Source organism: Sus scrofa, chromosome 8 (assembly GCF_000003025.6).
Source record: "Sus scrofa isolate TJ Tabasco breed Duroc chromosome 8, Sscrofa11.1, whole genome shotgun sequence".
Taxonomy (NCBI): Eukaryota; Metazoa; Chordata; class Mammalia; order Artiodactyla; family Suidae; genus Sus; species Sus scrofa.
This window is the reverse complement of record NC_010450.4, coordinates 30,289,200-30,305,423: the sequence shown is the minus strand read 5'-3', so window position 1 is coordinate 30,305,423 and position 16,224 is coordinate 30,289,200. Positions and strand designations below refer to the sequence as shown.

Genomic DNA, 16,224 nt, shown 5'->3' with positions numbered 1-16,224 from the left:
GAGCAGTTTCTATCAAGTCTTGTCACTGGTATCTTAGCATATAAGGCCCTAAATGCGTTGGTTAATAATATCATTAGTATATTTGTAGAATAAATATTTTTCAGAGCATTTTTATGAGTGTTTTTTACTAGATTCTCAAAGTATGAAAACAGGGTATGTAGTATTACTTTTATTTTTCATTTGGAAAAAACCCTGAGTCTCAGAGAGATTGTTTTGTCCAAAGTTATACAGCTAATAAGATGTCAGAATTAAGGGAGTCCCTTCGTGGCTCAGTGGTTAACGAACCCGACTAGGATCCATGAAGATGCAGGTTTGATCCCTGGCCTTGCTCAGTGGATTAAGGATCTGGTGTTGCCGGGAGCTGTGGTGTAGGTCACAGACATGGCACAGATTCTGCGTTGCTGTGGCTGTGGCCGGCAGTTGTAGCTCCGATTTGATCCCTAGCCTGGGAACCTCCATATGCCGTGGGTGTGGTCCTGAAAAGCAAAAAGCAAAAAAAAAAAAAAAAAAAAAAAAAAAAAAAGTCAGAATTAAGACTCAGGGTCTTTCTAGCTTTGAAAACCATATTATTTGAAACAAATGTGTGCCATTTGCAATTAGTGCATAGTTTTGAGTTTCTTGGTCTGTTTTTTTCTAAATGATTACATATTAGGAAAGAGAGATAGGAGCCAGATAGAACAAATGTCTAGAAAGAGACCAATAATGGGGAGTGACATAAAGTTTTTATGAACAGTTACCCAAATGACAGGCTTAGTGGTTTTCAAAGGCTTGCCTTGCAATTCTAAGCATGTGAAGTGGTGAAAAATATCATGCCATTTAGGACATTAAATATTATTAAATATTAAATATAGTTCAAATATTCTGTATGTCATAGCTATTATACCTAATCTAAATAATATAATATTTTACGTCTAAGAGGAGATACATAATGGCATTTATGGCAGTGGAGGAGCCTCTGATTTTAGAGAGAACCTGTATTTGCTTGATGTTTTGTTACTCCAGGCTGTGCTGTGAATGGCCCATTTTCCTTAGGAATCCTTTGAACTATCGTGGGGAATATATATTAGGAATGTGCTTGCTTATCGTCTAAATATTTAATTTCTTTTCTTGGAATAGGTCATAAATACAAACCTACATCTCTACTTTTAAGAGGAAGTGATTCTGAGAAACTGCGAACATTGAATGTGCAGGTTATTTCAGGTGAGTTCTGTGGCAAGCAAACAGAGCACCATTTATGAAATTCTGCCATTTCACCATTTTTCCTAAACACAAGATCAAGTGATCTGAGCTCATTTCAATTAGCCTTGTAACTGGAAGAAAGAAGCTGTAGGCACATGAATCTAGCATTATATGTCTTATTATCAGGGGGCCGTTACGATCAAAACTCCCTCCTTAAGTAATGGAAAGTTGGCTTAATTGGCAAGAAGAAATTCATGTGAGTAGGCAGAAGAGAGAAGGCAATAAGGAATAAGGCTCAGGTTTATTTTTAAATGAGACAAGATACCATTATTCCTCGGAACTGCAAGAAGTAATTGCAGAGTGGGTATGGATTTTGCTGGAGCCTTCACTTAGCAGAGGGTGTCACTGTACAGAGAACGTCTAATAGCCCCAATTAAAAAGTCCCCTGTCCTCTCCTGAGAGCTGGAAATGGAATACGGGAATCCTAATTAGAGCGACTAAGGGGGCTGTTAGCACAGAGGCTGTGGTTCGATCTCCTTCTTCTAATTGTGACACCTCCTTATAAATGCAAGTGGTCCAACGGTATTAAAAAGAAAGAGAGGGCCAAGGCCGCTTCTTCATCAGGAAGAAATTATGTCCTTGACTCTGAAAACCACGAAATTATGACTGGTGTGACCACAGCTGCTTGTGCACAGCCAGGGAGCAGGCTCCTGTGCGCCTTGTGAGAAGTTAGATAAGGAAGCTTCAAGTCTGGTGTGTAAACGGTTTTCAAAAATGAAAGGAAACCGAACAAATCCTGAGCCCCTCAGGGCAGCTGCATCTGTAACCACACGGAGATTTGCACAGCGTTTCACTAGGAACTATGCTCCTGAGGCTTTTCTTAGCTATTTAAACTAGGATGTGCTGAGACCCATGGTTTGGGGAAAGATTGGCTTGGGTGCACTGATAGAGCTCAATTTAAAAAATCTTAGACTTTCTACTCTCAGCATTAGCAGTAACATTATTAACCTAAGGCTACTAGTAAGCAAAGTAATCATTTGACACCAGCTAAATGGGGGGAAAGTTGAAAATTTTGTGCGGCCAGTGACAGTTTTGTTTGCTGAGATAAAAACCATAAGGGTGCTTCTTCGGATGGCAAAATTAATTTTTAGGGGGAGAAAATGACCTCTCCTCTGCTCTCCCTTCTTTTCCAGTTCTCACACCTGACACTCATGTACCAGGCATGTTTTAACCTGGTGCTGGTGGGCTTTGGGTGGCCTTGGGAATCCTGGCACTTTCTCTTTTTAAGTCATAATTTTGAGCACCGCCGTCCTTGCTGAGAAAAAGTCAGCAGTTCCCCTGTCAAGCCAAATAATCAGGGGACTTGCAAATTTAAAGTACTAGCGAACCACAAGACTAACGCGCAGGTTCTATTTATGAGCCTGTGATTTTAATTCACCAGAGAACCCGGGCTCAGCCATCCTTGCCATTTAACAGCTCTCACTAACCCCCCCCCACCCCCCATCTTTATTACCAGGCACATAACATTAGTGTTGAGAGCAGGGCAAGCGGTGACCGCCTTTTTTAAAACCAAGAGTCCTTTTGAAACTTAGCATCTTGTGGGGGGGGGGCAGATTCTTTCCTGTTGTATATATTTCTTTAATCTAAATGCAATGTTTCCCTCTCCTGCTATACGTTGCGCTTTCTAAGAGTGAAATGGGAAGGGAATAATATCTCCCCTGAGTGCTGTTTTTAAGGCCTCTCTTTGCAGTGATGGATGACAGGCAGCGGTGAGGATCTAAGGGGAAAATGGTGCCAGCATGGTTCTCTGCAGAAGCAGTAACAGGAGTGGAAAACAAAAAAACAAACAAAAAAAATAAAAACAAAAACAAAAAACACGTAGTTCAAAGAGAGCAGCGACTATAGTCACATTGAGCAGAGCAGCTTGCTGTTGGCTCTGGCTGTACATTCCAGAATGTCTCTCCCGTGTTCACATATTACAAAATAAGTATTGGGACACACATACCCACAGAGATACAGATAGCCTTACACGCTCGATAAGATAAGAGAGAAATAAGGAGCGATTGTCAACACCCCCACACTGCACAGTGCCTGGCAAGTCCTGGGGTCACAGTAAACACAGATAGAATAAATGAGCCTCGTCGTGGTAGAAAGAGATGTCACACAGAGCCAAATCCCAAGCTTTCATGTGTCTCCCCTATTTTTGTCCTTCATTGGAGAAGTGGGATGGCTCCCGTTGCCTGCCTTGGCATGAATCTCTTCTACATGTTATGCGTGCGACAATTATCTTCACACAGGTGATGATTCTGTTTTATTCATCTTTGGATTCTTGTCCCTAGCATAATATCTGCCATGGAGTTCATGCCCAATAAAAGATTATGACATCACCCAAGCCCTGAGGGGACATGAGCATAGAGTAAACGGAGATGAACGAGAAATGAATCTTGGGGGTTGGGAGACGGGAAAACGATCGAAGAGACAGAGAGTGATCAGAGGGAACATAATTCCACTTCATTAAACAACATAAGATGCACGTTATAGAATTGCTAAGGAGATCAAAGAATAATAAAACAACATCCTGAAAGACCATTTTTGAGAACCATGCAGAAGTAATGTTGAAATGCATCCCTGGAAACGGTGCTTGATGAGTTGACCGCATTGGGAGATCAAGGCCAGGGACGAGGACAGTGTACGAGGACCCGAATCAGGGGATGCAAACAGAAATGAACTTGGCTTACTTGGCAGAAAGGAAGTTTTACTGGAAAAATCTGTAGGTAACCCATGGAAACAACAGGAGCATCAGGCACTCTGAGCTTATGCAGAAGTCAAGGAGGCCAGGCAGCCAAAAATACAACCAAAGTCGCCCCCAAGAAATAGTCTGGTGAGAATGGCTCTGCTGGTGTCACCACCACTAGACATTCTCTCCAGGCTGCCAGAACTACCCTTTAACCACCAAGTGATGCAGCTTTGCATCACTGCCCAGGATTGCAAGCCCCAAGGAGGGGCATCTGGTTGACCGAATACAGGCCACAGACAGGTACTTTGGGTCCTAGGAATCAGGGAGAGGAGATATTCACCCCTCTGGTTTCCGGTGCTCTTGAGAGGACCCCTGAGATGTCCACATGCTAGACAGCCAACAAATAAGTCCCTCCATATACCACACCCGGTGCCTAGGATTCGAGGTTCCATGGCATGAGTCAGTTAAAGGAGTCCTTTCATTTCTCCATTCTCTGTCTAAAAATGGTGAGATCTTTAAAATTTGAAAATCCTCACTTTTTCAAATATTCAACCAAAATCTACTGAACATGGACTATGGGCCAGAAGTGGCGCTAATCATTGATGGAGCAGTGCATACCACAGCACGGTCCCTGCCCTCACGGGGCTGACACCACCACTCAGGAGAATCAACCTCTGGAGTCTTAGGAGAAGGGAAGCTAATTAAGCTACACGAATGCATTACCCACCTTCCCTGTGCACAGTACTTCCACACACATCATTTTATCTCATGTCATAAGAACCTCACTTTTTTCCTGATGAGAAAACTGAAGCTAAGAGAGTTTAAAGGAACTGACCCACTGCCAGCTCCTAGCAGGGTCAGGATTCAAACTCAGCTCTGTCCTAAAAATGAAATTCCTAGCACACGGCTTAATGGCAATGATGAACTGGCGAGTTTACTCCTGCTGGTTCAAGCCACAGATCCAAACTCTTCTTGTTCTTTTGTATGTGACAGTAGAAACTGAGATGAGACATTTTCTCTATGAAGTAGCAGGAGTTTGTGCGAGACCAAGTGAGTCATCTTCAAAGTAACATTTCAGCTTGGCAGTTAATGTAGGTGGCCTCTGAGGGACCACAAAGCCAAGCAAACGGAATTTTATTGTGAGCAAGAACTGCTAAATGCCAAAAGGAAGTGGATGACCCAGTAATATAGATTACCCCAAAATAAAATGGATGGCAGTGTAAAATTATAATTTGCAACATGTTTAAGGCCAGTATAATAGAGACTAAGGAAGCTTCAATTTCCTACAGAAGGGAAGAGAAATGACTGGTGCCAGATGTCCAGCAACCCAGCAGGATAACATGAAAATTTAATTTTTTACTTGCCTAACTATAATATTTATGACTCTGAAAATGCAGACTTGGGTTGCTAAAAGGTTATAGCCATCTGCTTGGTTACAGAATAGATCAAAATGCAGAGCCTTACTCTACACGCAGGAAGACGATAGGACGTGTGATGAATCTATGGGCAAAGAAGATGCTTTATTCTATTCATTCACCGAATGTCTTTAGGTGACAGCCATCTGTGCCAGGTCTGGAAGAACTGACGGTAAAACATCTGCAGATAAACACCGTCTCCATCTTTGCACAGATTCTCCCTGCCTGAACCATCCTGCCTCCCTTGCCACCTCCCTTTCCCACCCTGCCTTTGTTTAGTTAACTCCAACCCTGCCCCTTTGATCTTGGCCCAACTAACACTTCCTCAAGGGCAGCTGTCTCAGACCTGGTGGACCAGCTAAATCACACCCTCAACAACATCACAAAATCCCTCTTTGTGGCAATTATCACTGTTGCTCTTTCACAATTTTGTTGTTATTCGATTGATGCCTCTCCCATGAACCAGTTAGCTCCTTGGAGTCAGGGGCACCATCTGATAATTCTCATCACTGCATCTCCAGCTCATAGCATATAATGGCTCACAATATGGAACCAATAAATATCTGTCAAATAAATGCAACTCTACGCTGTGGATATTGAAAGAATGGCTGCTGCTTACAAAGACCTTTCAGATACCCCCCCACCCCAAATTATAACTTTTGCTAAAGCCTACCCAAAATAATGAAAGGAGAATGGTTAAACACTTCATCAGTTTCATGCCTGGGAGTGTTCAGGATACCTACAGTGGGAATGAACCGAAAACTGAGTCAATGGCTCAGAATATTGGCAGCTGCCTGTTCAAGGAGGTTTTTTTTTCCCTCTTTAATTGTTAATTCTAGATAATTCTGCAGATGTTTATTTTCCTATCCTCATTTTGATGTTCGCATTGGCCAGATTTGGAAGAGTAGTTTTAGGATCACCGTTAATAACAGCAGATGGAGCTTTGAACATGGTAGGGAGTTGGCACCTTGACTAATGGAAATCTCTTTTAAGCCACTGTAATTGGTTCTATTAGCCCTAAAAGGCTACTAGTATCTTGAGCTTGCACAAAAGTGCCCATGTTTCTATGTGATGGAAAGGTCAGAATAATGACAAGCAATACTGAAGTTCTGCATTCATATGATAGTAAGTAATATGACAGAAAGATTTTCTGAAGCCAGGTGAGAGAACTGAGTAAGAATCATCCAACCGTCTGAAAATGTTCACATCTGTCTTAACCAAAGTAATCTGTGAGGATGAACTTGAATTCCTTCATTTTTGGAGACTCTCTTATGAGGAAACCAGATATTTTTGGGGTTACAGTTTGGACACTGCTTGCCACTGCTCCACAAAGAGTCATGCTCCACATACCTCCCCGAGTACCAAGGAGAGAAGGAAGCGCCCAGGTCATCACGTCCAAGGTTAGTGACCCATGGCCACCTTTGCTGAGCACACACACAGGACCTACTAAGTTCTGAACAGGCCCCCACATAGGCTTAAAAAAATACCGGGAAAAACACTTTGGTTTGCATTTGACGGTGCTTTCTATCTTTAAAGCACATCCAGATACACCTTATCGCCTCATTTTGCCCTTACCTTTATTTTCCTCAAGGCAGCCAGCCACACTCGCTTTGCCAAAGTCAGGAGGAGACCGTCTGGGTAGTCCCAGGGTCCGTACCCACCGCCGAAGCTTTGAAGGGACCACGTCCGGCAAGGCCCTGGCTGGGTTGAGAGAGGCTGCCCGGCTGCCGCCCACTGGGCCACGCAGGTGCTTCTGGGAGGTGAATTTACCTCCTCCTGTGCCTACCTGTGGATCTTCGGGCTCAGCCCCCTGCAATGACAGCACACCAGGCAGGGGAACCCAGCTCCCACCAACAGGTTTATAACACCAGGAGGCCAGGGCATTAACCCACAGAGAGTAATACAACGGAGAGAAGAAATAGCGACCCAAACGCTCCTGACAGCAAACGCCTGTGTTCACTCTCCTTCGACACACGTGGGAAGTCAAATCACAGCCGAGCCCAGTCTGCCTGGTCTTCACGTGGACCCCATTTGCCGACAGGGTTTGAGAGGCCTTCTTCCCCATCTTAGGGGAAGCCTGATTGGCTTGTTTCACTTGGCACATTTAGTGCTTAATGGGCTCTGGCTTAGGGATACTTTCTAAAGATGACTTAGCATATTTGTGCTCTGATTATGGGTTGATTGTATAGATTAACTCTCCCAAGGCACTCGAATTTTTCTTATCCCCATATTCCCAGATGGCACCCTAGAGCTGACGTTTTTGTGCTACTTGAACCTATGCCTTTTCATTAAGAAACAGGAGGCACAAAGAAGTTAAATACTATTCTTTAGGTCATTCAACACGTATCTATTGAGGACCTATTACGTGGCGTGCTCCAAGGTGTCTTCTGGGAAATATAACTGTGCAAAAATATATAGTCTTTATACACAGGAAGCAGACAAAGAAGGAACTGCAACAAAAAATTGGATAAATTCACTGTTGGTCACAGAGGGTCATATATTACATGGACATCTACATCTGTTTGCTTTTCCTTGCTTTATTTTTTGGCTTTCCTATTTTATAACTAAGTAAAATGTAGCTGAACAAGTATTTTTGGAGATAAGACTATCACAGGTTGATGGGGCAAATTCCCTTAGCAGCCAAGAGAGCCTGGCCAGGATGAGAAAATTTTAGATGTGCCTTCACTCTGGTAGAGGAAGCTTGTCTTTGACCTGAAAATTGTCAGGAACTAAGCGAGGAAAACACCACATAAGTTTCCATTACTCAGTGGGAATCAAGAATTCCTTCAGAAGGATGAATTGAGGTGAGGTGCCAGATGTCATAGATATAAAATAAAGCATTTTGAAAAGGGATAAAAATTTTTTAAAAAGGGAGAAAAAGACATATCAGCGGTTGACCCGTACGTGTGGTGGATGGAGTGATGGGAGCTTTATTCAAGGACATAAGGCCTGGCGTTTTATTTGTAATCAAAGTTTCTTCTCTTGGCAGTCCATTTGGTTCACTAGATTCAGCCAGGTCAAAACTCAGAGCAGGGACCTTTTCAATATTTTAGACACTGCTGAGGTTCTTGGAAGAAGTCAAAGAAATGTATATAGTTCAGAGATCTGACAAATTCATGAAAAGACTTCTGGGAAGTTTTAAAACATTTCTGACGGCTTCTGTTGCCTTAACTAGTGTTGCTGAACTAATGCGATTTGAAAGAAACTCTATTTCTCAGTGTACAAGTAGAAAAAAAAAAAAACCACCTGTTTTAGCTATCCTGAAGAAGGTATTAAAATGACATATATCCGATCTTTTTGCCTTTTTATCAATTTTTCAGAGGTTTTCCTATTAGCATATAAGTTATATGACTTTGGATGCGAGGAGAAATAGAAGATAATGTTCCACTAGAGAGTTATTTTGGACTAGCCATCATTTTGATAGAGAATAGCTTTTTGAATTATGGTTCTACCACACTATAAAACATCAGCAAACCAAATGAATGAGCAAATGATGAGAAATCTGGCTTTCCAACTGAAAAAGCTCTGTTAATTTTCTTTGATAATGATTTGGTTTCGTGACTAGGCTCTTTTGAGGTTTTAACCTTTAAAGAGAATCATCTCCAAATTGCAAATTCTGTAAGTTATAAGAGGCTTTGTGAAAAACATCTCAACAATTATTTGCATGATAAGTTCATTCTGAAGCTTTAAACGTGCATCAGAATCAACCCTCCGAGGCTCCTGGGCCTTTAAGAAGGGAGATAGTAATTCAATAGATCTGAGGCAGGGTCCTAGAACCTGCATTTTAAATGACTGCCGCTTGTGATTTTCAGTCTGAGGATCTATTGATCTGTGCAACGAATTACTACAAACTTAGTGGCAGAAAACTTTTAATATCTCACGGTTTCTATGGGTCAGAAATTTGGGTACAGCTTTGCTGGATCTCAGGGACCACAAGCCTGCAGTCAAGATGCGGGCTGTCGCGTGTTCTCCTTTCAAGGCTTTCTTTCTAAGTTCCTTGAGGTTGTTGGCAGAATTCACTCTTTGAGGCTGCAGACCGAAGGGCCTGGCTTCTTAACTGGCTCTCTGCCAGACGCCACCCTTGGGTCCTAGAGGCCACCCGCAGACCCTTGCTACGTGACCCTTTCCATGGACAGGTCAGACCTGGCAGTTTGCTTCTTTGAGCCCAGTGAGAGATCCTCTCTGACCTCAGGGAGGGCTCAGTCTGTCTACTAAGGACTTTCACCTCCTTCAGTCAGATGTTAGTTACACCTGCAAAACTCTTCCTCTTCATGCAAACTAATCACAGGCATGTGAACCTCTTTACAGCCCTGCCCATGCTCAAGGGAAGGGAATTACAGGGGCGTGGGGAAGGGCACTAGGGGTGGGAATCTTGGGGGCTGTCTTAGAATTCTGCCTCCCACAACCACCTTTGAGAAGTACAGGTTTAAAAAGACAAAAATCACAGGAGTTCCCGTCGTGGCGCAGTGGTTAACAAATCCGACTAGGAATCATGAGGTTGCGGGTTCAATCCCTGGCCTTGCTCAGTGGGTTAAGGATCTGATGTTGCCGTGAGCTGTGGTGTAGGTTGCAGACGCGGCTTGGATCCCGCATTGCTGTGGTTGTGGCTCTGGTGTAGGCCGGTGGCTACAGCTCCAATTAGACCCCTAGCCTGGGAACCTCCATATGCTGAGGGAGCGGCTCAAGAAACGGCAAAAAAAAAAAAAAGTCAAATAGCATTTATATATTTAAACAACACCCAGTTAGAAGATATACTGCATTTAAAACAACTGCAAAAAAAAAGTAATTAGGAATAAACTTAATAAGAAATGTGTAAGATCTCTCAGAAGAAAACATAGAAAAATGCTCCTTCCTGCTGTATAGCACTGGGAACTACAGTCACTCATGATGGAAGGTAATGTGAAAAAAAGAATATATATATATGGGTTACCTTGCTGTACAGTAGAAAATCGACAGAACACTGTAAACCAGCTATCATGGAAAAAAAAATCTTTATTTTTTTTTAAATAAAAATGCTCCTGTGAGATATAAAAACGACTTGAACAGGAGTTCCCACTGTAGTATGGGGGGGTTAAGACTCCAACTGCAGCATCTTGGGTTGCTGCAGAGATGTGGGTTCGATCCCTGGCTTAGTGCAGTGGGTTAAATGATCCAGCATTGCTGCAACTTCAGCTCGGATTCAACCCCTGGCTTGGGAACTTCCATCTGCCAAGCCACAAAAAAACCCTTTTTTTAAATGACTTGAACAAAAGCAATGAGATATCATCTTCCTGAAAGGAGGCAGACTATAAAAAGATGACTTTTTTCCCCTAAATCAATAAACAAATTCATTTCAGTATCCCGATGAAAAATAAACTGTCTGGAATTCCCATTGTGGTGCAGCAGTGACGAACCTGACTAGTATCCACAAGGATGTGGGTTTGATCCCTGGCCTCGATCAGTGGGTTAAGGATCTCACATTGCCTTGAGCTGTGGTGCAGGTCGCAGACGCGGCTCGGATCCTGCATTGCTGTGGCTGTGGTGTAGGCTGGCAGCTGTAGCTCCGTTTAGACCCCTAGCCTGGGAAATTCCATATGCCACTGGTGCAGCCCTAAAACAACAACAACAACAAAAAGCCACACACACACCCCAAAAAAACCTGTCAATAATAGGAAAAATTGACGTAAAGGATAAAGAGAAGTATAAATTCCGTTATGGTACTTATACATAACTAGATAAAAATATCATGAAACATTAGAAAGTTTGGGACTTTAGTAAATGATGAAAATGGCATATCAAATCAGTAGGAAAACAAAGAATTACTGATTGAATGATGTTGGGACAACAGAATGATCATCTAGGAAAAAAATTTACACTAATACTAGCATAAATTGCAAACAGATCAATGATTTTAATGAAAACATGAAACTACAAAAGTAATTAAAGCACCAATGGTATAACTGCAAAACCAGCTTTTCTTTTTTTTAATTAAGCATTTTTATTAAAGGACAGTTGATTTACAATTTGTGCCAATTTCTGCTGTACAAAATCAGCTTTCCTAATCATGACACAAAACTCAGCTAAAATGCTCATAAATTTAACCATGAGGAAAAGAATGTACACAGCAAAAACGATTGGGGAAAATTATTTGCACTTCATCGTAGGTTAGCAGCTTTCCCTGGTATAGAAGGAGCTTCTAATAATTGATGAAGAAAAGATCATAACCCAGTAGGCAAACGGGTAAAGGATAAGAATGGACTGTTTCTAGAAAAGGAAATACAAATATCTCTTAAACATATGAAAGGATGTTTGGTCTCACTCAGACTAAATTCTTTCCAAAAAAATTTGTTTTTGGTGTCTACTACGTGCCAATAATACTGGCCATCTGGATGTAGGAGACACAGCAGCAAAACATGTCAAATAGAGATTTCTGCTCTCCTGGAGCTTACATTCGGGTAGAAACGAAAATTAAATCTCCCCTAAGATGGCATTTTCATCTATCAGATTTGCAGGAATCTGGAAGTTTGACGTCACACTCTATGCCAAGAGGCAATAGGTACTCTCCCACTTTACTGAGATAAATGAGAGGTGAAATTGATGCAACTTCTATGATAGGTAATTACAATACTACATAAACCACTACCAAAGTTACAAGAGCACAAGCCTTCAAGCCAGCTATTCTATTTCTAAGAATTTATCCCATAGACTTACTCACAAAGGAGAGAAATGGCATATGTACAATGTTGATTGCTAGTGTGTTTGCGAGATCAAAAGATTAGACACCATCTAAACAGGAGGCTGTTTAAAGACATGATGATACATTCAGACTATGGAATACCAAGAAGTTATATATATTTCAAACATAAGCGATAGAAGGAAATGTTTGCACTTTCTAAACCTAAGTTCTTTTCTTGCTATTTGACACTGTACTTTAAGTTTCTTTATTCCTTCCCAACTATACTTCAGGTCTTGTGCTCTGTGAGTGGTGGAAGAGGAATGAAAGGAAAGTTACAGAGTTAAGGGAAATGGGTTAAAAGTATGAGAGTTGCAAGCAGGAAATTTAGTGAGTGGCGGCAGTTGCCAAAATCCTGTTTAGATGAAGAACATGGTTTTCTTATTATATTAGAATGTAGTATGGTGGCTTTTTTTTTTTTCTTTTGCCTTTTAGGGCCACACCTGAGGCTTATGGAGGTTCCCAGGCTAGGGGTTGAATCAGAGCTACAGCTGCCGGCTTACACCAGAGCCACAGCAGGATCTGAGCTGAGTCTGCAACCTACACTGCAGCTCACAGCAACGCCAGATCCTTAATCCACTGAGCGAGGCCAGGGATCGAACCCGCAACCTCATGGTTCCTAGTTGGATTTGTTTCCACGGCACCACCACCGGAACTCCAGTGTGGCTGCTTTTTCATTGCTATTGACTACACAGCTCTCTTTCTTAAACAGCAGAGACCACGAAGAGGCTGCCTTTGGCTCAGGTCAAGGATGTGCTTCCTCCAATACCAGAGCTAGAAGTTACTTCTGTGGTACATCAGCAAGATCAATATACACGGTGAGTGATGCTTCAGCTTTATTGACACGTTGACTATTCATTATAAAAGTGAGTAGATCCAAGGAGGTATAGTTTATCCCAAACTGCATTTCCATCTGGGTGTGGGAGACAGAAAGCGATGACCTTGCAAAATCAGTTCATAGGAATTAGATGGCATGAAATAAAATCACTATTTCCTCCATGGTCTGGGAAGGACCAGTAAACTAATGTCTTAGTCTGTTGAACAACATGTGCCCTGAGATGTCAGCTCAGCCCTTAGCACTGTTTCCTTGGGCGGAGTCATAAGTCCGGCCGGCTAATCACTGTTTTCTTGGGAGCATCAGAAAAGAGGGAATGTAATTTTGTAAAGGGGAATTCCTCACTCACCCTCGACGACCGAAATTTTAAAAATTTCTCTGAATTTCATATTGGATAATCTAGATTAATGCACATTGATTTCCATGTGTTTGAATCCAAAACTGTGAAAGAAATGTCTTAGAAATTTTGTCTTTTGTTCCACAAATACTTATTAAGTAGCTATTTAGTTAAAGGCACTGTTGATAACACTGTAGGGCGGTATAAAATTATAACAGGGAAAAGAACTAGCATTTATTGTGCTTGGTGATAGACTAGATCATAACACTTGGGTAGTTGTCACTCAAAGGTTCTGACAGGAAGCCAATGCTTTACTCACACTGAATAATTTGGGGAGAGTTTCACAAAGGGCCTCTTGAGTCAGGATGTGGAAAAACCAAAAACAGACCATGCAGCACCCTACGATCAATAGGAGTTGGGTGTTGCTACTGTCCCTAAGATTAAAGGGACCAGGAACTCAGAGAGACAGAGGCAGAGGCAGACACAGGCACACATGTACACACACAGAAGGAGTATGTGGGAAGGGCTGCGGGGACTGTGGTCTGCTCATGGACACAACAGCCTGGAGTGGTCCTGAGGAGAGAGAATCAATATCTTAACGAGGCTGCTCTCCTTTTCTCCCCAAACCCAGCCAGACCCAGAGGACGTGAGCTAGACTGAGACAGTTCATATACGCTGGCCTCCCAGAGCGCTGAGCAAGGTGGATGAATGGGGAGAGCAGATCTGGAGAGGCCGCGGAAGGGATCCAGCGTAGGTGGTTCAGTACCGCAAACTGGAAACAAGTGCTAAGAATACCTTTGTTGTAGGACTGGAGAGAGGCAGGTCTTTGTGCTTGATCTTGGTGCCATCAGACCCTGCCGTTGGCTCAGACATTCCCAGGGGGAATCTATCACGTAATTGTTTTAATGAAACAATACTGACTCTTATGCTTGATACGCCTCATTGTGGTCCTCATTCTAGGATGCTCAACCTTTTACCTGAAGAGCTCACCTCTGTTCACTCAACAAATACTTTTTTTTTTTTTCTTTTCAGGGCCGAGTTCACAGCATATGGAAATTCCCAGGCGAGGGGACACATTGGAGCCACAGGTGCCGGCCTATGCCACAGCCACACGGATCTGAGCCATGTCTGAGACCTATACCGCAGCTCATGGCAATGCTGGATCCTTAACCCATGGAGTGAGGCCAGGGATCCAACTCGCATGTTCGTGGATCCTAGTCAGATGTTCCCGCTGAGTCTTTTTTTTTTTATTTTTTATTTTTTTTTTGTCTTTTGTCTTTTGTTGTCTTTTGTTGTTGTTGTTGTTGCTATTTCTTGGGCCGCTCCCGTGGCATATGGAGGTTCCCAGGCTAGGGGTTGAATCGGAGCTGTAGCCACCAGCCTACGCCAGAGCCACAGCAACGCGGGATCCGAGCCGCGTCTGCAACCTACACCACAGCTCACGGCAACGCCGGATCCTTAACCCACTGAGCAAGGGCAGGGACCGAACCCGCAACCTCATGGTTCCTAGTCGGATTCGTTAACCACTGCGCCACGACGGGAACTCCCCCCGCTGAGTCTTGATGGGAACACCACCAAAAGCTTCTTGAGCACCTCCTGTGTGTCAAGAATTCTGCTGCTCAGTTGCAAAAATAGTGTGCAGTGGAGGAATCCGATCAGGGAATCCCTAATTCCAGCCGAGTGTCAAGTAACATGATAGAGGCTCTCACAAGGAACTTGGGGAGCATAAGGGGAGACCCCTTGTTCAAAGGACGCGTTGCCTGGCATTTAATGGATGTCCGGTAAATATCTGTTGAGTGGATGGAGAGATCCCAACTTCTGTGTCTCTCTGTTAGACTCATGGACTCTCATAACCAAAAGAAACTTGTGTGAGCCCTTTCATTTTACTTTATAGAAGTGGAAAATAAGCCAAAAAATTGTGGTGGCAGAGGCTGGATGAAACCGCAGGTTTCCTGGATCCCAGGCTGAGAAGTTTATTACCACTAATAACACTGTTTTCTTGGAGACACAAAGGAGGCTCCATTGCATAACAAAGGCTTGGCAAGAACCCTTAATTGGAGACTTTGGGAAGGTTTTTGGTGTTCTTATAAGACGGTTTTAATAAACGGTTTTAAATTGGTTTTCCACGAATCATTTTCAGGTTAACAACCTTTTTGTGTGAATAATATTTGCCCTTTTTAAATCTTCAGACTGTCCTTATGAACCTCGCTGGCCAATCTGGATGGAACCCTTTTGAAGAGGACTCATAATTTTAGGAGTGAGTTAACTGGTAAATATTTGGTCCAGGTGAGGATGGGACAGTAGGAACCTGTAGGAAAGTCAACTGGTTGATGGAAGCGAATGCAAGAAGCACTCATTTGACCCAGGAGATCAAAGCAACGTGTTTTTTTCAGGAAGCTGTTATGAGTCATGGAAAACAAGCTGATGAAACCCATGGAAACAGCAAGCAAATACTCACTCTGTTGTTTATCCATCATTATACAGCTTATAAGGGCCCTTTGATTTTGATTTTGAGGAACCAAAAACAAGATTGAGGATGAAAATCCTCTCACTGCCCCTCCTCCATTTCAGATCCTGATTTGATGGTTGTTCCTACACAGATGGGTTGTTGCTTTTCAGCAAACTGTTTAAGAGGACCTGGGTTATTTGTTTATACATTTGTTTGCATCTGTAAATCTTGCCTTGTTTTTGGCACTGGGCTGTTTAAAAACTTCAAAGATACCAAAATGAAATGAATTTAAGTGAAATACTTGAATATTTAAATCTAATACACTGTTTCTTCTGATTCTTTTGGCTGTCATCTTTTTATAGCTATCACTGATGTCAGGAATAATCAGTTAGAGTAATTACAGTAAAATTACATATAGACAAGAGGGCAGTTCTTAATACTGAAAAATAGAAACATACCTTCAGAAAATTAAGGTGGAACTTCTAACTTACATGGTTAAAATTGCTTACCCGAGTAGATTTTCAGATTTCAGTAGGTTTTCAGTGTAACGACAGGTCAAA

General features: G+C 42.5%; 1 protein-coding gene across 3 annotated transcripts in view; it reads left to right on the top strand.

Annotated features, from left to right (window-relative positions):
• Positions 1 to 16,000, top strand: part of TMEM156 (transmembrane protein 156) — a 53,210-nt gene extending 37,210 nt beyond the window's left edge. For 2 of the 3 annotated variants that reach the window (XR_002346603.1, XM_003128922.4), the window contains exons 5-7: positions 1,117 to 1,200; positions 12,756 to 12,861; positions 15,405 to 16,000. Coding sequence is in view for 2 of the 3 variants with exons in the window: in XM_003128922.4 (XP_003128970.2) it covers positions 1,117 to 1,200; positions 12,756 to 12,861; positions 15,405 to 15,417 (203 nt within the window). In the remaining variant the exon portion in view is untranslated. The remainder of the gene's footprint in view (positions 1 to 1,116; positions 1,201 to 12,755; positions 12,862 to 15,404) is intronic. The other variant, XM_013978595.2, reaches the window with a different exon arrangement.